We start from the raw sequence: 21,069 nt of genomic DNA, 5'->3' as shown, positions 1-21,069 counted from the left end.
AAAAAACAACTTCCAAACTTAATCCTTCCAAAGAACTCGCTAGATAACAAGATGGCCTGTTATCTAAATATCCTTACCTATCGGAGAAACCACAGAGGTTCTTTAAATGCTGTTTCAGCATCAAAAGTAATAATATGCCTTGGGAGACATTTGCAAATTCAATTAAAGGAGCTGAATTTTCTGGTAAACATTTCATCACAGCATTTATATCGTTTTCTTCATCAGAATCTGAATCAGTGTCTACTCGTTTCCGTAACCTCCGAGGCTTAGAAGCTTCCTCCTCACTTTCGCTCTCACTACCACTGTTACTGTCACTCTCAGTCTCCTCATCTGATGAAGGCTTTCTTTCCTTTTTTTTGTCTTTCACCATAGACTGTGAGAGAGAGAAGTTAACACATATTCCAAAATTAGGTTAAGTAGCTTCATGTACATTTCGAAAATATATTCCAAAAATCATTATTGGCTTATATTAGAAATAATTTCTTGAACGATGTTATTAATTCATAACTTGATAGTAAAAGATTAAAGCTATTTATGACAAAAAGATACTGAGTTACAACCCAAGGCCCCTGAAAAATTGATCCAAAATCCACCTTTTTTTGTAAGGTGGTCATAGAAGGAACTCAAGTAATAAGTATTCCACTGGCATATTATTCTTAAAAAGACTGTTCAAGTTTGTTAGTGGAGATAGTAAAATTGAGTAGAAGACCAAATGCAATAAATAAGGAAGAAAATTCTATTTTTGCTTCACCTGAATATAATTTTTGTGTGTTACATATGTTTCCATATGTACTTTTGGTACAGACTAGTCCAAGCTGGTTTTAATCCTTGTCTTTTAAAATTCAATGACTAATTACACTGTTGACCAGAGAACCCCTCAAGTCATCATATACAATATTACTACTAATAAATTCTACTACTTGTAGAGCTATATAATTTCACACTTGCATTATTACTGCACATAGTATGATTTTTCATAACACAGAACTTAAGATGTCCCAAGTAAGATCTCATTCTCTATGTGCTAGTGTTACACACTGGTCTCCCATCTAAAGAATGTACTGTCTCTTTCTAGCACATTAAAAATTGATTTTGGTAGGGTGAGAATTCAGAGCAGTGTACTTTCTTGGTATCAACTCTGACTTGTACTTATTAGTCAGATTGGAAATTCTAGACAAGGGTTTGTTTCCTGACAGTTTGGACCTTCTACTGTTAAAGCTGTCCAGGGAATGAAGACACTGAAGTCTTTAAGAAACAGATGCCTTTCTCTTACAGGGTTGTATATTGCCATAACAACAGATACTATAAAATTATTTGGGTTCTTATATGCTACTGTAAGAAAAGATATATTGTGCACACTTGTCTTGCAATAAACAATGTATTTAAAGTCTCCCAGGTGACACATGCAAATGTCATCAGCTACATGATAACAAAAGAAATAGCAAAATGGATTTTATTATTAAATTATAGAAACAACCAAAATAAACCAATATTTCATGATGATTCTGGGTTCACGTACTTCAAAGATGCACGCAATTAATATTTAGATGCACGCAATTAATATTTATTCCAATTAATTTAGCAATATTAGGGAATAATATAGATTTAAGATCTAAAAATTTGTCATTCTTTTCTAATAATATAAGCAGCAATGTAATAAAGTTTTTAACTAGTATTTACCAGATGCAGGCCAGAACAGAAAGGGTTGTGTTTTTTTTAGCTACTGGCTACAAAGTAATGCTACTGGTCCATATCACAATAATGGTACTGTATTCACACAAAAATTGACCAAATTACAGAGAAGCTTAAGTTGCCACCATAATAAATATTCTAAAATATAAATGAACATACCTCTTTAAATGACTGTAGTAGGTTGCTGCCAGAAACAGAGAGTGTAATGTCTATGTGATGCATTATAAACAGTGGCTCTTCCTGTGTTTGATAAGGAAAACAGGCTAGATTGTCTGCTATGTACAAGAGCATACTGACCTCTGTTTTCTGGAAGTTAAAAAAATAGTACATTTAAAAATACATACAAATATCTTAATTTATACACTTATATTGTGTTCTAGAGCAAAAAGATGATCACTAACTTTAGTCTACATACCCCCTAAGCCCACTCTAAACAACATGTATATAAGCAAAATTTAGTCATACCTAAAGACACATTATTTCTGAACAATCCAAACTGAGCACAGAAAGGTACAGAATGATGCAAAAGTAACAAATACATTCCATTAGAGAGGTAAATACTTTATATTACAAAACAAAGGAAATTACAGAAACAGTCATCAATAACGATGCCATAGAAATACATTGTAAAAGGAGAATTTAAGCTTGTAACGATATATTTTACTTTTTTTTTACTTACTGAAGTATCATCAAAGAGGTTGAGTAAAGAAATTAGAAATGCTCGTCTGTGTTGACGGTTCCCTCGGATCATGGAATACAGATGTGAACACAATGCATTGGATGATTCATCATGTCTAAAACCTCTTACAGGATCCTTTGGGCAGGTATTGATTGCCTGTTGTACCTGGTAAGACATCTTCATACCAGCCACTGCTTTCATCTGGAAAGGAAAAGTATTTATTTTTATTTAAATCATTGCTTCCAAGCAGTAAAATTGAAAGTGGAAAATTGAACAGATGTCTGTCAACAGAAACTCCTAGTGCATATTTTAGCTTATGTCCTTTTAAAATGGATGTCATATGAAATTTAACTCAATCATGCACTGAGGTGTCCTACTGAGTTGGCAAACAAATTAAAACAGAAATTGTGGAAGAAATCAAAATTATTCTATGTTAGAAATATATAGCTAATCTGTTTACGCACTGCAGCCAGGTATTCCAATTTAAACAATTTTCAAGAATACTGAAATGTTTTCATACATAAACAGAATATTTTACCAAATGTGTATGCTTGATGTCACTCGTACTGAAACCAACAACTGAATACATATTAGTACAATGAAAACCAAAAAATGAGTGGTTTTGCATATATTCTGTAATTTCCAACTGATTTTACTTACTTCAAGGCTCTTAATCTAGTTTCAGAACAATCTCTAGGTAGGCTGAATATCCAACTCTCTCATACCACCCCTGCTTCTGCTCAGTGTAGTTGTCTCTTCATCTATACATTGTTTTAAATCCCAGCTGCCTACATAGTAAATTTCATCTCATAGGTTTCAGCTAGTGGATCAGGTATCTGTTTGGATGCCATGAACAGTGCAATGCTCCAATTGCACTGGAACAGAATTAGATTTGGGAAGTCCCACACACACTAAACCAAGGCTGGGGCCTTCTGAAATAAGGAGAGGATACTGCAGCTCAATTTCAGATCTTAAGCAGAACTAATGGCACTATGCCACAACTCCACAAGTGCTCACTTAGCCCTCAAATTTTCCTTTCAGCAAAACCCCTCAGTTCTTAACACCTTTCTATGCTCCTTCTGCTTAGATGACAATTCATAAAGCCTTGATGCCTTAATATTCTAATACATAGACACCAAGGACCTCTACTTTTACAAGTTGTTCTCTTCCCTAGTCTACTGATCATTGCTAAAGATTATGAAAAAAAATCATTGCTAAACATTATGAAACAGCTGTCCTTACCTCTTACCACATAAATGCTCTTATGTACTATTCAGTGAGGAAAACAATACTGTGAATTATAAATTAAAAGAAATTTTAGACTGGAAGAGATGCTTCAAATGATTATATCCTTTCTATTTCTAGGAACAGAAATCTCCAAACATGGGTAAGAGTTGGGATCTTCTTTACAACTACTTATAGTTATAGTTTATTTGTAAGTTTATTTTATTTTTCTTTAGCTGAGGACTATTCAAGTGTTAAGTCATCAGAAAACATAACAGTATTTTGTAAAATGATAAATTAAAATTACTTACGTGAATGAACCCAGCATATTTTTTGTCTATTTCCACCAATTGCTGATCAGCTTTGTTTCGCATAGAGGGCTCTGGATCTGTGCCCATAGCAATTAAGTATGGAACACACTTAAAAAACAAATGATATTATTATTCAGAGTCATTGTGCCTCCTCTTTCTCACTCTGTTCTTCTATTACACTGTAGTTCTTTTTATATTCTGACTACTGCAGAAACCAGAATAGTAAACTCTATATTTAATGCTGGAAGAGCAGCATTATAAACCATAGAAGTTGTGTGAAGTTTCAGGTAGTATTTCCATTTCTCTCAAATTCTAAAGTCAATTTACACTAGAAAAAAAGAGTTTTTAGGAAAAAAGAAAACACCACTTATGACTAAACATGCACAATGGCTGTGGTATTAAAAATAATTACCAAAACATTATGTAAGCAAAGAATAATGAAGATGATAAAAGTTCTGACATTGACTCTAGAATTCCATAGTGTTTGGAGGACATGGAGACTGAGTTGGAGGCAAGTGGACACACTTTTCAGGATTAAGAATCAAATAAAAATAACAGCTTAGCATACACCTGAAATTTATAACTATAAAAGAAATATGCTCCAATGTACATTTGTAAATGATCTTTAGGCACTGGATGGGCTTTTACATCTTTATCCAAGGACAAGAAAATACACTGGCTAAACAAAATATAACATTTCAAAATATGCTTTTTGTAAAGATGCCTTGCTACAATAAGAAATTACTGCAACATAGCTAGAGGAGAAAAACTAGAAACATATCAAGCAAGCATAAAAATCTCTGAAAACCTGAATAACAAAACCCTTCATAAAACCCAACCATACCTGAACAGGATGGATGAGACCCTGGTTTAATGTCAGTGCAATGACATTTAGAGCAAAATGGCGTACACTGGACTGGGTATGAAAGAAAGCCTCAAGGACTTGTTTGAGATATAGCTGCATGATGGAACTACTCATTCCTGAGGAAACATCCCCCATTTCTTTCAGGTCTTCCTGCTTTGCTACTTTTTTCCCTGTAAAAAGGACAAAAGCAATAGCACACTCACCACAGTATAATAATTTACTTTGGCATTACTTCATGCATGCTGATCTTTAAGCTTTACAATACATACACATTTCAGGTGTCTTAGAATGGGTTCATGAACGCATGAAACAGAACAGTCTGATAGCAAATATACTTGAAAAAACTAAAAAGACATGACTTTAAAGTCTTGGTCCTCAATAAAGGTTTTAATTAAAAATATTTCTTATTTCATATTTGCAAATTAACCTTAGGGAAGATTTTGACAAAAGGTATTACTACCATCATTACAGCAACTATGCACTTCTGATTGTTTTCAAGATTTATACATCTTGAAAGTAAATAATAAGCTACACTTCTCAATACAGTTATGAACATAATGAATTTAAAAAAATTATTCAAAGGTACTTTGTGCAGAATATTATGGATTAGATAACAATCTTAAGTGACTCAATTCACATACTAAATAGTAACTGTATGCAAGAAAGTCAGGTTTTGCATGCCTCATTAGAACAGAAGACCTCAACACTTACAGTCTCTGTCTGCCTGCTGCATACGTGTATCCTCCTCCTGCAAGTAGGTCTGGAGGTTTTTTAACACCTGGATTTTCAAGTTTACTGAACAGTTCTTATCTGAAAGAATGCTGTTGTACAGAGTCTTCACTTCTTGTTCAAACATTAAACTTGGGTGTTGTATAAATGCAAATCCTAAGGGTGGAAGAAAAGAGAAAATATTCCACGTTATTATCTATGAATCGTATTTCTGCTTTTTAGGTCTTCCTTCAAAATAGAGGCATTACATTCATTTCCTCCCAAAAGTATAGCTTTTTCTAGTAGAAATAGCATTGCTTTTCATATGGACACTATTTAAAGCTTAAATGGAGGTTATTAGCCATGACAATTCTATCAGCCATGACTCAGACAGATAAAGATGGGTTGTTGACCCTGGGCAGTTGCACTTAGAAGAGTTATATGAGTCTGGAAGCATGTCCAGTATAGTGGCCTACATTTGAATGACTAGGCGCTCTCCTAATAGTAAATGAGGAATATTGCTAAAAATTATCCATTGTTTTTCTAATACATTTGTATAAAAACATTTGGTTGAAACTGTGAAGAGTTATTCATATGGAGGCAGAGCAAATGTGGAAAAATTGATAAATATCACGAGTATATAAAAAATAGAATCTTAAAAGAAAAAACATAGTGAACACAGTAAAATAAAATTTATACCTCTCACTGTCATTATTCATATAACTATTAAGGTCTTTTCATGAAAACTATCTGAAGCATTCCCAAGACTACATCTGTTGGAAGATACACAGCTTTACCCTTGACAAAGAAATGGTTATTCTTATTCAGAGAAGTTTTTATTCCAAAAACTTTGATATAATTTAGTGAAAGTATATATCTTTTTAGATCATTTATGCAGATTTAGAAGTGCTGTTGACAAACTCTTCCATAAAAAAGAGTTTATCATAAAAAACATTAATGAGAACACACCCAAACCAAGGCGATGTGACCAATGAAGTGATACTCGGGTCGATCAGGCAAGCTTCAGGTCAACAAAACCTGGTCCTTATGGGGGACTTTAACTACCCAGACATTTGTTGGAAGAACAAAACTGCAGCTCACCTGACACAGTCAGGTTCCTGGAATGTGTAGAAGACTGCTTCCTCACACAAATGTTGGATTTGCCAACCAGGAATGGGGCACAGCTTGACTTGATGCTCACTAACCAAGAAAACCTGCTCTGCGATATCTTGGTTAGTGACAGACTTGGCTGCAGTGATCACAATATTGTGGAGTTTGGGATACTCCTGAGCACAATGAAGATTAATTCAAGAATAAAGGTTTTAGATTTTAGAAGAGCAAACTTCAGCTAACTCAGGGATCACACAGATCCTATGGGAAGCTTCCATGGAGGGTAAAGAAGATAGTGAGTGCTGGGAGTTTTTTAAGAACACTCTCCTAGTTAACCAAAACCAGTTCATCCCCTCTAAAGGCAAGGGAAGTAGGTGGAACAAGAGACCCCCATGGCTTTAATGTGAGCTTCTGGGTCTGCTCAGAACTGTGATATATGATGTTAATGAATTTGTATTCCTAACCAGTAAATTCAGAATTAAACTAAGAAGAAAGTGAATATGGGGCTAGACAAAGCAATTGAGACCTATAATTTTCCACAAAAACAGTGTAAGCAACACAAGGCCTTAACGAGACTAACTTCTGTCCCGGCGATAATTGAAGCGTGGGCCTTGTTCTTAAAACAAGGCACTGCCAAGGCTAACTAGGCACCAAAAGAATGCGAACATCTGCACAGAGACAACATAAAAATGCCACAACCAGCAGATAAGGGAAAAATTATGGCTAGGGTCTAATTTTGCTCTGTAACAAGATAATGAAGTCGGCGAAAACAAGAAAGGTAAAGGGTTCAAGTTTGAGGAAGACTTCTTACTTCATCCAAAGACCCCCTAACGACCCCCTGATATCTCCCCAAGAGAGGACTCCACCTAGACTCCACCCAGACTCCGCCTATCATGAATATTGTAATACCATGATGTAATCCCTATGAATATATATGTAAAACCACCCCTTTTTAATATTCATAGAATTGCAATCAATATAAGGTAATTCTAGAGTTTTAGAAGCGTGCGTGTGAGTGGAGCGGAGACTCCCCATGCACCCAGCGCTGTTTTGCTCACTGCAATTTCAATCTTATTAATTAAATTAAACCATTAACAGAATAATGAGTCTCGGTCATTTTTAACAGAACCAAAAGGGAAATGTACCAGGGATTGAAAAGTGGAACATTACTAGTTGAAAATTATAAGAGCATTATCAGGGTATGCAAAGAAGCAGTTAGGAAAGCAAAAGCTCAGCTTGAGCTAAATTTGTCCAGAGATGTCAAAAACTTCAAGAAAGGGTTCTTCAGATATATTAACAGCAAGCAGAAACAGAGGAATAATATTGATCCACTATTAAACAGGAGAAGTGAACTAGTCACCAACTATGCTGAAAAGGCAAAAGTTCTCAACACATTCACCTCTGTCTTTATCAGTGCTGTTAGCTCCCAGGCCATAGGAACAAAAGTTCAGGTTGATACAGACAACGAACTGCCATCAGTGAAGGAAGAGTTGGTGTATCAACTATTACAGGAGCTTGACCCATACAAATTGATGGGTCCAGATGCCATCCACCTAAGGGTGTTGAGAGAGCTGGCTGATGTTGTTGTGAAACTGTTCTCCATAATCTTTGAGAAGTTGTGGAAATAGGGAGATGTCCCTGAAGACTGGAGGAAGGCTAATGTCACCCCCATCTTTAAGAAGGGTTTCAAGGAGGACTCAGACAATTATAGATCCATTAGTCTTATTTCAGTCCCTGGGAAAGTCATGGAGGAAATTCTCCTAGGAACTACCACAAGTCAATGACAATTTGGGAAATGGAATATTAGGGCGTAGACTAACATTGACTGAAAATGTCGGGTGAAGGTTCTTGCCCAGCTGGAGCCGCCAGTGAGATGACACCCCCTGGGCAAATGGGTTAATGACTATTAATGACCTTTGCCCTGTATGGAATCTGAAGGTCATCCTGAAGAAAAAAGATTGCCAGACACCGCTAGATCTGTGGGTGGTGACATCCCCCTCTCTTTCTCTCTCCCCCATGGTCTCTCTCCCTCATTCTTTTCTCTCCCTCTCTCTTTTTGCCTTGTAACATATTTGTCATATCTTCACTGGGTTATATCTCTTTGCCTGTGTAATTTGTCAGATAAAACTTTCTGCTTCCACTCAACCCTTTGTGGTTGGACTTTTCTCTCACAGATCTTAATTTTAAGTTACATTGACCAATAGGGTGGATTATAACATAGACCCATTAGTCTCAGTTCAGTCCCTGGAAAAGTCATGGAGCAAATAGTCCTGGGGACTACCACAAGTCAGCTGAAACATGTGATCAAGAAAAGCCAGCATGGATTTATCAGGGGCAAATCATGCCTGACAAGCCTAATTGCCTTCTATGACAAAGTAACCTGCTCGGTTGATGCAGGGAGAGCAATGGACATAGTCTACCTGGACTTTTCTAAGGCTTTTGATACAATACCCCACAGCCTCCTCCTGAAGATACTGACTCAGCATGGCCTGGACAAGTGGTCTGTGTGGTGGGTGGGGAACTGGCTGACAGACCGTACCCAGAGTGTAACAGTAAATAGTTCATCCTCAAACTGGCAACTGGTCACAAGTGGAGCCCCCCAGGGATCAATATTGGGCCTGATGCTGTTTAACATCTTCATAAGTGACCTGGATGTTGGGATCAAGAACACCCTGAAGAAGTTTGTTGATGACACCAAGATGAATGGAGAGGTTGACACCCCAGAAGGGAGAGCCATTCTCTGGGGTGACTTAGACAGACTGAAGAAGTAGTCCAGCAGGAATTTTATGAAGTTCAATGTAGAGAAGTACAAGGTCTTGCACCTGGGAACACATAACCCAGGAGTGAAGTTCAGCCTGGGTTCCACTTGGCTAGAGAGCAGCCTTGTGGAAAGGGACCTGGGGGTCTTGGTGGACAAAAGGTTCAACACGCACGAACAGTGTGCTGCAGCAGCAAAGAAAGCCAACAGGATTCTGGGTGGCATCAACAAGGACATCACCAGCAGAGATAAAGAAGTCATCATCCTGCTCTGCTCGGCGCTTGTCAGACCGTACTTGGAGTACTGTGTTCAGTTTTGGTCCCCACTGTACAAAAAAAAAAAAAAGATGTGGACAGGCTGGCGAGGGTCCAGAGAAGAGCCACAAGGATGATCAGAGGACTGGAGCACCTGCCATATAAGGAGAGGCTGAGAAAACTGGGTCTGTTCAGCCTTGAGAAGAGGAGGCTTAGGAGAGACCTAATTGCAATGTTCCAGTACTTAAAGGGTACTAACAAAGAAGATGGAGACTCCCTATGGGCACAAGTTGCTCATGGCAAAATTCTGATTGAACTAAAGAGGAAAATTTTTCACCAGGAGGACAGTCACACATTGGAATGGTCTCGCAGGGGAAGCGGTGGGTTCCCCAACTTGGAAAGTTTTAAGTCTCAGCTCAACAGGGTACTGAGACATCTCATATAAACAATAGTATTAGAAGGGTTGGACCACATGATCCTTGAGGTCCCTTCCAACCTGGCATTCTATGATACCTTCCCAATTTAAACTAGGTTTAACTACTTTATTCTTTTTTTAAAGACTGTAAGAAAAGCAGACATTATATTTTTCATGATTATGGGAAACTAAGTTTCTGAATGAACACTCAAAAAAACATAAAAGAAGAATAAGGAAAAAAACGAAAGCAAAAAGTTATGCAAAATCAGTGTATAAAAGCATCTGTAACAAAGGGAAGGCTGACTCAGGTTTTTAAAACTGGTGATGTGCACACAGAACACCATACCCTGGGCTGCATCAAAGGAAGTATGACCAGCAGGTCAAGGAAGGTCATTCTCCCCCTCTACTCTGCTCTCATGAGACCCCACCTGGAGTACTGTGTCCTGTTCTGGATTCCCCAACAGAGGAAGGACATGGAGCTCTTGGAGCAAGTCCAGAGGAGGGCCACTAAAATAGCACCCCTCCCATGCAGACAGCCTGGAGAGGAGAAGGCTCCAGGGAGACCTTATAGTGGCCTTCCAGTACCTGAAGGGGACCTACAAGAATGCTGGGGAGGGACTTTTCACAAGCGCATGTATCTAGAGGATGAGGGGGAAAGAGAGGAGATTTAAACTAGATCTTAGGAAGAAATTATTTTCTGTGGGGGTGGTGAAACACTGGCACATGTTGCCCAGAGAACTTGTAGCTGCTCCCTCTCTGGGAGTGTTCAAGGCCAGTTTGGATGGGGCTTTGAGCAACCTGGTCTAGTGGGAGATGTCCTTGCCCATGCAGGGAGGTTGGAACTAGATGATCTTTAAGGTCTCTTCCAACCCAAACCAGTCTGGAATTCTATAAAAAGACAGTGTAGTTAAAGGCTAAGCCTAGGAAGAGACCTCAATGTGTTTAAGATCTCATTTCAGTCTCAAAACAGGAAGAGGAGAGAAAGCAGGGGAGATGGAGGGGAAAGAGGGGAAAGAGAAAGGAATGATGCTCCTCTTTGGAGTATGTAATATAATTGTGCACTTTATACAGATGTATATTTATGTTTACAACTTGATCACCTCTGAGAAAGTCCAAAAAGTTTTAAAAGTTACTTTTAATAATGAAAAGCACTTGCATGTATGTGTAACAATCCATAACTCTTTCTTTCCTTCATTCACTTACTTAAAAGAGTCTAAAACTGCCAGTATTCTCAGGGAAATTCTTGCTTTCCATCCACTGTAAGCAGGGAAGAAATCTTACTTGGCATAAGAATTTATCATAGGAAATGAAAAAAGGCATCTGCTGTGTTCTTTTAAGGACTGATTTCACATCTCAGGGCTGCCCTCAAACCACTTCTCTTCATACCTTTGTTTTCACTCTTTTAAGAATAAGCACTGAACTTGGATGAGTAAGACATTACCTGTTAGATACTTACAGGTTTAGCTAAATTTACTACCAAAATTTTGTATCCCCATTTTATCTTTCCAGTACACATCTGAAGCATAACCATAACCATCAAGCAGTGACACATTGAAAAGCAAATGCTAAAAATGTTGTGCCCTTACTGAAAGCACACTAATAATTACCTATAGGAAAGTACACACTCTTCATGTGATGCCTTCACTGTATATAAATGTTGAATTAGCTTGCTAGTCATTTTCACCATATTGCTGAATAGAAATGTTGAATGGATTTGACAACTTGGCTCAATTATCAGCCTGTAAGGGAGAATTTTGCACTGCCTACCACATGTCTGTACATCTGGCAGCTATCCTTAAAATGGAACCAGTATTTAGATGAGTAAAGCAACCATGCCTATGGTTAGGAAGACAGCCCCTATCCCATGTGCATATTCTGTAATATTCTGTAGAGGACAAATAAATAGAATGGACTACAGTAAGTGTTGTGCATCTTGATTCACTGCCTAGAAAAACCTCCAGCTAGTTCAGAACACCATAGCATTGCTCCTGCAAGAGGCAACTCTAAAGCCATTAATCCCACTACGCATTCTGAAATGGTTTCCACACAGTATATAAAATCAAGATTCAGTTTCAGTCCTTATCCTCAGTCCTCTTGAGCCTAAACTGAAGGAGGATATCTAAAAAGCCACCTAAACATCAGCATAAGTAAGCAAATTCTTCTCCATAGTTAAACAATAAGATGCAAATTCACATGCACAGGAAACAACTTTCTCTGTACTAAGTCATAACCATGAACCTCTTCCAGAAACCAAGGTCTCTTTGCCCAAACAAAATTGAAATACTTCCAAAATCCCCAAACAAACTGTGATCTTTAGACTATGACATCATTTCAATGCTTCATGAAATCTCACAGACCATCCCTCAGTTAGTATAAACTTCCAGAGTTCCTTTGACTCCTGCAGAGTATTTGCCCATACACAAAATTCTCAAAGTTTTTCCAGTATTTTTAATAGTTATTCTTTAACCATACTTTGTGCACTGAAAACCAAGATATGGAGTTACAACATACTTCCATGTGGGGAAAAAAATAACAACTCCATTACTTTGGAAACCTGAGACTTTTTAAGACTTGGTCACACATCAAAAAGGCATTCACTGTCAAAAGCATCCATTATGAAGCAGAAGTATGCAACTTCAAAGTATCCCTTTGAATACATTTCTATAGCCAGTTCTCAAATAAAACACAGTGAACTTTGATTTTCAACAAACTCCCCTGCCACTGCACAAATAAATATATTCCTGCTGAAATGCATGGATTTCTACTATTGCAGAGTAATAAAAACAACATTTCTTACCAAGGCCAATTATGGCTTTTGTCTGTACTTCTTCATCCGAATGCTTTGTAAAATACATCAGCAGTTCAAGTACTTTATCCTTAATGTTAACCTGAAGAAATTAAAACAAAAATAATAGCTATTTGAACATGAAACAAATGGTTTTAATATTTTAGAAAAAGCATAAATATCAAAAAGGAGAAACATAATATTACAAATCTTTGCAAAACCATGTATTTACCAAAAAAATGCCATATTGTATGCATTATGAAAAACATACATAGCTTTGAGGGACTAAGAATACTGTGCTTCCAATTGAAGTGGAGCATTCGATATACATAAGACGCGAAGAGTAAATACAAGTTATTTTACCTTACTGTTGCCCTTAAAATCTTCCTGATCAAAATCAAAATGCCGACACAATGCTCCAACAGTGAAAAGTGATCTAAGGAGTGCTGGTTTATTGGCAGTAAGTATTGTACTATTGGGGTCTTCTTGGTGTTGACTTTTCAATTTTGAAAGTGCACCTAGAGTAAGATAAGAGTTTTTATCACATTATTTAATCATTGTGTAACCATAAGACAAGACTTGTAGCCAGAACTGAAAAGTGAGAATTACATGATGTAATTTTACTTACCATAGTATCTATTAAAACAGGCCCACACAAATTTATAGTTCTGTGTGACCTTGTTCACAACAGCCCCAAGACAGCTCACACAATGCTGAACAACCTAGGATAAAGAAAAAACAAATTAGTTATATATTTAGAAGTTAACACTGACATTTTTGTAGTTATGTAGGAAAAAGCTATGTAGAACTATCTAACAGATGTAATTTCCATCCCTTAGACTGCCCTGAAAACCTGCCTAGAGTTACCATTGTGAAAATATGACAACACATACAAACACCAGTAAAGCAAGAACATTGATTTTTCATGGCTCAAAAATTATCTTCATAATGAAGACAGACTTTCTTTAAATCCAAACCATGTATTTCACAATGTGAAATGCAATCATCTGAATACTTGCAATTAAAAACTTACTGTCATGCCATATTTGATGATGAGTTTCATGAGGTCTTCCTCAATAGTGGCAAGAAAGGTCTCACTTGGGTGCTCCATTAGTGGCACTACAAGTTCTAAGATTTTTGCAACATTGCAGATCACCATGAAATCATTCTGGGTCTGAAACAACAGTTTTTATAGCAGTTAACATTTCAGGCTGTGTTGCCTATAAGCAAAGAAATATGGATATGTATTATGTAACATAAATGTTAATGTTATATAATTAATATTGATATAATATAGTTGCATATTTTTACAATGCAATTATGTATCTTATATAAGATATCTGGTAAATATTTAAAAGAATATTTATAAACATTACATCTGCTTTTCAATTGCATATTATTTTGAAAGCAAGCTCTCGTTTTCCACAGAACTTCTGGTAAAATCTGTAGGAACAGAACTTCACCTCTCATCAAGACTGTGACAGACCTGAAACTTTTGGCCCTGATAATTTTTTGGAGTCTTACAACAAATCTAAGAACTCTTTCTGACATGTGTACGTTAGAGAAGGTGTAACACCTGACAACAGGTATCAGCAACAAATGAAGTTGTGTTATGGCCAAAGAGGGCTTAAACAAAATAGATAATAAAACACACAAATATAGAAATTAGACCTAAAATGATTACTGGTTTACATTATCATGACTCTATATGTATTGTAAGTGAGGAATCTATGGAAAAAAATTATATACTAAAAATTGTAAGGGCTTAGGCCCAGCCGGTAACAACCAGGCCTCCTCTCACTCACCCCCTACCCTCCACTGTGGGATAGAGAGGAGAAAATCCACCTAAAGGCCTGTTAATCCAGACAAGGATGGGGAGTATTTCACTCCCCAATTATGGCACAGACAAAACCAGACTCAACTTGGGGAGAAAAAAAATTAATGTAATCTATCAGAATAGGAGAAAAAAAATCACAACCAGATCTTAATACCTTCCCCCCACCCCTCCCTTATTCTCAGGATAAAATTACTTCACTCCTGCCTCCCCCTCAGCAGCACAGGGGGACAGGGGTTGGGGGTTTAGGGTAAGTTCACCACATGATGATTCTGTTGCTCCTTCCTCCTCAGGGAGAGGACTCCTCACAGCCTTCTGCTGTTCCAATGTGGGGTCACTCCCATGGGAGAGAGTCCTTCATGAACCCCTCTGACATGAGTATCTCTCACAGTCCCTTAAGAACAGACTGCTCCAGTGCGGGCTGCCCACAGACTCCCAGCACAGCCTACTTCAGGCACAGTCTCTTCTCCTAGCATGGGGTCCTCCACAACTGCAGGTCCACATCTGCCCTATCATGGTTCTCCATGGCTGCAGATCCACATCTGCCCCACCATGCTCTTTCAGGGACTGCTCCTCCAAGGGCTGCAGGGGGACAGCTGCCATTTCACCACAGGCTGCAGGGAAATCTCTGCTTGGGCACCTTCTCCCTCCTCCTCTGCTCTGCTGATCTTTTTTGAAGTTTCATTTTCTCTTTCTTGAATACATTACATGCAAAGGTGCATCCAGCTCCCCATATCTGCTCGGCCTTGGCCAGAGGAGGGGCCGAAATTTGAGCTGGGGGAGCTTCCAGCAGCTTCTCACAGGAGCCATCCTAATCAGACAACCCTTTCCTATACTGTTTGATCAGAAGCAGTTTTAAAAGTCTGTTGTATATGGGCCTAGAGAATGCTCCAGGGCTGAACCTGTAAAATGCTAGGCTATACCTACAAGCTGAGCCAATAACAAGTATTTTCAAGTCTGCCCTTCCCCGGGCAGCTGACCTAATGTAATGGACTGCAGCCACCTACCCAGCCAAGCTCTTCCATGAGCCATGGCTGCATGATCCTGCCCTGCTTCTTCTGCCAGATCACAGCCTTCACTGAGCCAACTACGCTAATCAAAATGGCAGAAATTGATGCAATGTTTCAGAGGAGGAGGGCCATTTTACCAGAGTGGTGGGTTCAGCATTATAGCTCTCTACCATTTTTGTGAACTGTTTTACAGGGGAATACAAAAATACCAGAGCAAGGGAGGGAGAGGTGAAGTGCTGAAGAGGATAGAGCAGGACATTTTCCTTTTCATATATTTGCTATCTGTCAGATCACTCTATCTTATGGAACCATACATTTAGTCTTAAGATTCATATGCTAAACTAACTACTTTTAAGACTATAACTATAAACCAAAACAATTTTAAGTTATTTTATAACAGGTGAAAAACTGGCTTTTAGTCCACAAGGAAAAGAGGCAGCACAGGTTTCAGTTTCATTCTGCTGTAAAATGTGGAGGCATAGGGTAAGGAACAGCATCACAGAAGCTACAGAGATCATCAAAAGGACCTAATATCTTCCAAAGATATAGAATCATAGAACATAGAAAGGCTACAGTTGGAAGGGACCTTGAAGATTATCTAGATCCAATCCTCCTGCCATGGGCAGAGACACCTCCCACTAGACCAGGTTGCTCAAAGCCCCATCCAACCTGGCCTTGAACAGGGAGGGATGATGAGGGATTTGATGCTAATGAAATAGAAACACAATTTTTATTTCTCTTTTCCTACCTTCAGTTTCATCAAGCATACAAGACAGAAATTAAGTTCCATGCTTAATTATCTGGAGAAAACCAAAAAGACTGATTTTCTAATTTTCTCTACTTACACTACATTTAGTAGTCAAGTATGGCTGCATGGTCATGGCATGTTTGACCATTAGCTGGGGCCTGATTTTGCTGAATAAGAACAAAGTGGTTATGCAAGCAACCAAACGACCAGAATTCACACCTTTGTTGTCAGAATCTGCAAAAAAAATATTAGAAAATACACAAAGTAATGTTTGAGCAATGAAAAACAAAACATATGGCCAAAACATCATAGGACTATCTTTCATGACATATCTTTCAAGGTCAATACAGAATATTCTTATTAGAGATGAGATCATATAGTCTTAACATATCTATGTGATCACAAAATCTGTGAAATAAGAAGAAAAGATGCTTCAAAGACATCTCTAGCTTTTAAGCTACTTACTGTATACAGAACACTGGCCCAGTCAATGATTCCTATTACAACTGTAAAACATATTAATGCAATTAAAGCTTGCCATATTTGTTTTGGTTTCAGTGATCTAAAAGTTTGAACAAGTTATTTTAAAAGCAGTTCTGTTACTGTGGTTATCTAGAAAAGAATTAGGGATGTTTTATTACTATACAGTGCTCAAAAGTTCATGATGAACATAAATGCAATAATTCATTACCATCAGTTTCATAATGGGAATTCTTTAACTTTTTACAATAGTAGTTAGAACAACCAATGTTACAGAATCATATACATTTCAAAGGAGCTACTAGGTTGTAAAAATATTACCTGATAAGGATTCCTCATATTTAAGAATGTGCTCAACCAAATTATCAACAAGTTGAGTACAGGCTTTTTTCACAGGTTTATATGAGGCATCCTCTTCTGACTTCAACAGCTATAGCAGATGAAATAGAAAATTATATAGTATTAAGGGTGCATTCATTTACATTGGACGCATGCTGGTTTTATAACAATTACTAAAGATAAACAAAGATTTTGCACTACAAAAGCATTTAACTTCTCCATAAAAGTTACAGGGTGCAGAAAAAAATTAAGGGAGGTAAAAAAATCAAACCAAAATGCAAGAGCAGTAAAGAAAAATTAACTGCAAAAAAAAAGACAGAACAGTTCTACTGGTTTTTATACTGGGATGAAAGCTCATTTTGTGCTTGATGAAATGATGCAGAAAGTCATACTTGCTGGCAGTAACTAATAGGAGTTATAAGGCTTTTTAGAATGCTTAGGGAAAAAAGAGCAAATTCAAAAGGAACACTACTTTTGAACTAAGCCAAAATATCAAGCTAAAATGAAACATTGTTCTAAAAACATATTAATCTGTTAATTTAATTGAGTCTGTACTATAGCTTTTTCTTCAGTGCAGGCATTAAGAGGCAGTTTGGTTTGCTCGGCTAGCTATTTTCATGGCACTCCAGGCTAAAGTAAAATCTTTGGACACCTCTAAATCCCACATGCATGCTTTTGTTAATTTTGCTTAAAAATTAATGAACACAGACAAGTTGTAGATGAGAAAGATAACATAGGCTCAGAGATATAAATAAAGTGAGATAATTTCTTAGAAAAATCAGAGTAAAAACCAGTGTAGAATTAAGCTATACTCCAAAGATTAACAGCTTCTATAAACCCCAAAAAAGTGAAGTATTTTTAAAACAGATCATATGGAAAAAAGCTCATGCTCGAGACACAGAAAATTACATCAATGAAGATTTTTAAAAATGTCAGATGTCTAAAGGCCATGAACTGAATTTGTTTACTGTTAAGAACTTCTGTAGTCTTCTTTCACTGTTTTAGTAATAAAAGAAATGTTAAAATCCCTATAGATTGTGCCATACATTCAAAAGTCATTACTTACATTTTGAAGAAGCTGTTCAAACCAATCATATCCTGTATCTCTACAAGCTGCAACCTACAAGTAGTTTTGAGAATAAATTGGTTAAAAAAGGCATCTGAAGAAAAAAATATTTCAATACAGATGTAATCTTAAAAGACCAGTAAATATGCATAGATATATTTTCATATGCATTCAGTCCAAGACCTTTGGAGATCAGAAAATGTCTTCTCCATTTGAAAAATAGTTTTCACCATTTGACTGATCCCAGAAATTGCATCCCATACAACACAAGGTCTACAAATTTTACTTGAGATTGCTGGCTCTAATGTAAAACAAATTTTTGTTTTGTAGAATAACATTTTGTATAGATTAAAGCACAAATAAAAGCCTAACGTACATATATAGATATACATATTATTATACAAACAAACTGAGTCTTCACTGGTATCATATGTCAGGAACAGCTCGTGTTCTAAAAAAGAATTGGCAGGAGAACTGAGAATTAAGCTGAAGTCAAATTGACTGACTTCTCAGTCTGGAAAAATGCACACTCCACTATCATTTAGTAAAAATATTGAAAAGCAGGATGGAGTATAAACCCATCATTTTAGATAATGAAGTGAGTACCTTCTCAGCACAGTGGTTTTACACAACACATTTTCAGTACAGATCTATAAGTATTTTATTTGAAAAAATATTTTTCTTTGAAACATTTAATTTGTTGCTCCTAAAAAGTAGATAAAACAATGCATAAGCTAGTTGACCCCAGGTGAGAACATAACCCTGTATTTGTTAAAACAGCTTATTAACCTTTCAAAATAAATGTTATCAATTGAGGAAATTTTTCTTTCAAAAGACAACTTCTTAGTCTTAACTATATGCTGCTACTAGCACTTCCTGGAAAATGTTAAATATAACAGAAATTTGTTGTGTTTTAACTGAACAAGTATTTTACACAACCTGAGTAAAATGTGATCTCAGTTATCACTGCCAGCAGATTAGTTAGCATTTAAAGTTTCTTACAGCCTCTTCCATCAGATGAATAATTCTAGCATACATTCAATGTCAGGAGACATATTAAGAAAACCATCTAATAATTAAATTCTTTTTATATTTTTTGCCTTCTAAAACACTACAGACAATATTTTAAAGATGCTAAAAACATAATCAAATTTTGCATGGAACTTAATTAATTTTTTTTAACATACCACATCAGTGATGTTTAGTATTTTCCTGGTCATTGCTTCTTTGTCATGGTGTGGAGTTGGAGTAAACCAGAGCTTTTGGAATGTCTCATTTACTAATTTCTGAAGGAAAAAAAAATATTAGCAGAAATAAATAAGCTTATCCTGGCACACAGATGTTATTTCTAAGACATCCATACAATAGATTTGTTGTTAATACATGCCATTTCATAAGGAATTATGTAACATAAATAAAACTTGTAGAAAAAGTTATGAGACAGACCCAGATCTACTATTACAGAAGTTACACTGCCCTCTAAGGAAGCATCACTAAAATGATCTCTGGGAACTGATGTTACAGAGAATGGAGTTACCACTTTGTTTTCCTAATTTGCATCCCTCAGGAAAACGTAGTAACCTGAAAAGCCAACAACTGAACACAAGATTTCAATTTCTACAGCAAAATTAGCAGCAACTGTAGATTACTTTGGTATTTTCAGAACAGTTGAGACAAGGTAGGAAAGAGAGAAAAGCCAAGTCTCCCAATCCAAACATAGGATGTCAATTCACTTCCAATGTTATTGGACAGAGGAAAAGATGGAATAGAATGAGTGAACTAATTATTCCCAAATTACTTATAAAGAATATGATTGTAAGCAGCATTACTCATCCAAATCTGGCATATACTAAGAGGAAGTACTTAATTTTTACTTAAAGTTTATCTTTTTTTGCAGAAAAGTTTTATATGCCAATTTTACTTGCTGGAAGAGAAAAGTATCAGAGACAACACTTGCAAGAAGAAAAAAAAAACCAACAACTCAAGACAATAACGTTTAAAAATCTTTTGTTTCTCAAGCAAGAACTTGAAGAAAATAGAAGAAAGAAAACCAAGTCAGACAGAAACATAGAAAGTTAAGATGATTGCGCTCAAAAATTAAAAGTGAATAAAAATAAGAAAAATTAGAAAGGAGCAAGGAGCAATGAAATACTTTTTTTTTTGGTAAAAATATAGAAACATATTATGATAATTAAAATTCTGAAGTATCTTTCATTCTACCTTAATGCCTTCTTCATCATTGACTCTCCGAATCATTTTCACACACATCTCTGTAATTTTGGGAAATGATGGTTGTTCAATGCAGATATCTCTAAGTATCTTTATGACTCTCTTTCTGACGCTGATACCAGTATCCTGTGAGGAGAAAAGCATTAAGCACTTGAAAACAAATCAGATATATTAACTAATGTATGTTTTATATTAACTAATATTTGAAGATCACCCAATCTGACCTGCAAAACATATTTAGAAAAGGCAGCTAAAATATTCTGGAGTGTTTTTATACAAAAGGTCAGCATAACTTGTGCCACTTTATATGCAACAATTCTAAAGGTTCTAGCGAAGTCCCCAGAAAACTGAAACACTTTCTCCATTTCTGCCCTCCCATTTAAGAGTTCATGATTTTGCAAATGTGTAATTCCACATCTTAATTCAAGACCTTATAAGATAGATGTGATGATGCTTTAGCTGCTTTGTTGGAACACACAAGACCCTTTGTATATCTGGACTGTAATACTTCAAAAGCCTTTGGATAAAGCTTATGGATAAGATGCATGCAGCAAATATTTTC

At 36.6% G+C, this 21,069-nt stretch overlaps 1 protein-coding gene across 1 annotated transcript in view; it reads right to left on the bottom strand.

The window, feature by feature from the left end:
* The window catches only part of LOC139789214 (nipped-B-like protein), a 148,859-nt gene that overhangs the window by 2,737 nt on the left and 125,053 nt on the right, over positions 1 to 21,069 (bottom strand). The window contains exons 29-43 of the mRNA XM_071729725.1: positions 20,499 to 20,633; positions 19,466 to 19,564; positions 18,279 to 18,332; positions 17,195 to 17,303; positions 16,491 to 16,627; positions 13,835 to 13,975; positions 13,430 to 13,523; positions 13,165 to 13,319; positions 12,814 to 12,904; positions 5,483 to 5,656; positions 4,751 to 4,941; positions 3,907 to 4,014; positions 2,372 to 2,572; positions 1,852 to 1,998; positions 78 to 373 (exon numbers count right to left, since the gene is read on the bottom strand). Coding sequence (XP_071585826.1) covers positions 78 to 373; positions 1,852 to 1,998; positions 2,372 to 2,572; positions 3,907 to 4,014; positions 4,751 to 4,941; positions 5,483 to 5,656; positions 12,814 to 12,904; positions 13,165 to 13,319; positions 13,430 to 13,523; positions 13,835 to 13,975; positions 16,491 to 16,627; positions 17,195 to 17,303; positions 18,279 to 18,332; positions 19,466 to 19,564; positions 20,499 to 20,633 — 2,132 coding nt within the window. The remainder of the gene's footprint in view (positions 1 to 77; positions 374 to 1,851; positions 1,999 to 2,371; positions 2,573 to 3,906; positions 4,015 to 4,750; positions 4,942 to 5,482; positions 5,657 to 12,813; positions 12,905 to 13,164; positions 13,320 to 13,429; positions 13,524 to 13,834; positions 13,976 to 16,490; positions 16,628 to 17,194; positions 17,304 to 18,278; positions 18,333 to 19,465; positions 19,565 to 20,498; positions 20,634 to 21,069) is intronic.

Source organism: Heliangelus exortis, chromosome W (genome assembly GCF_036169615.1).
Source record: "Heliangelus exortis chromosome W, bHelExo1.hap1, whole genome shotgun sequence".
Lineage (NCBI taxonomy): Eukaryota > Metazoa > Chordata > Aves > Apodiformes > Trochilidae > Heliangelus > Heliangelus exortis.
Note: the sequence above shows the minus strand (reverse complement) of the source record. Positions and strands in the feature narration are given on the sequence as shown.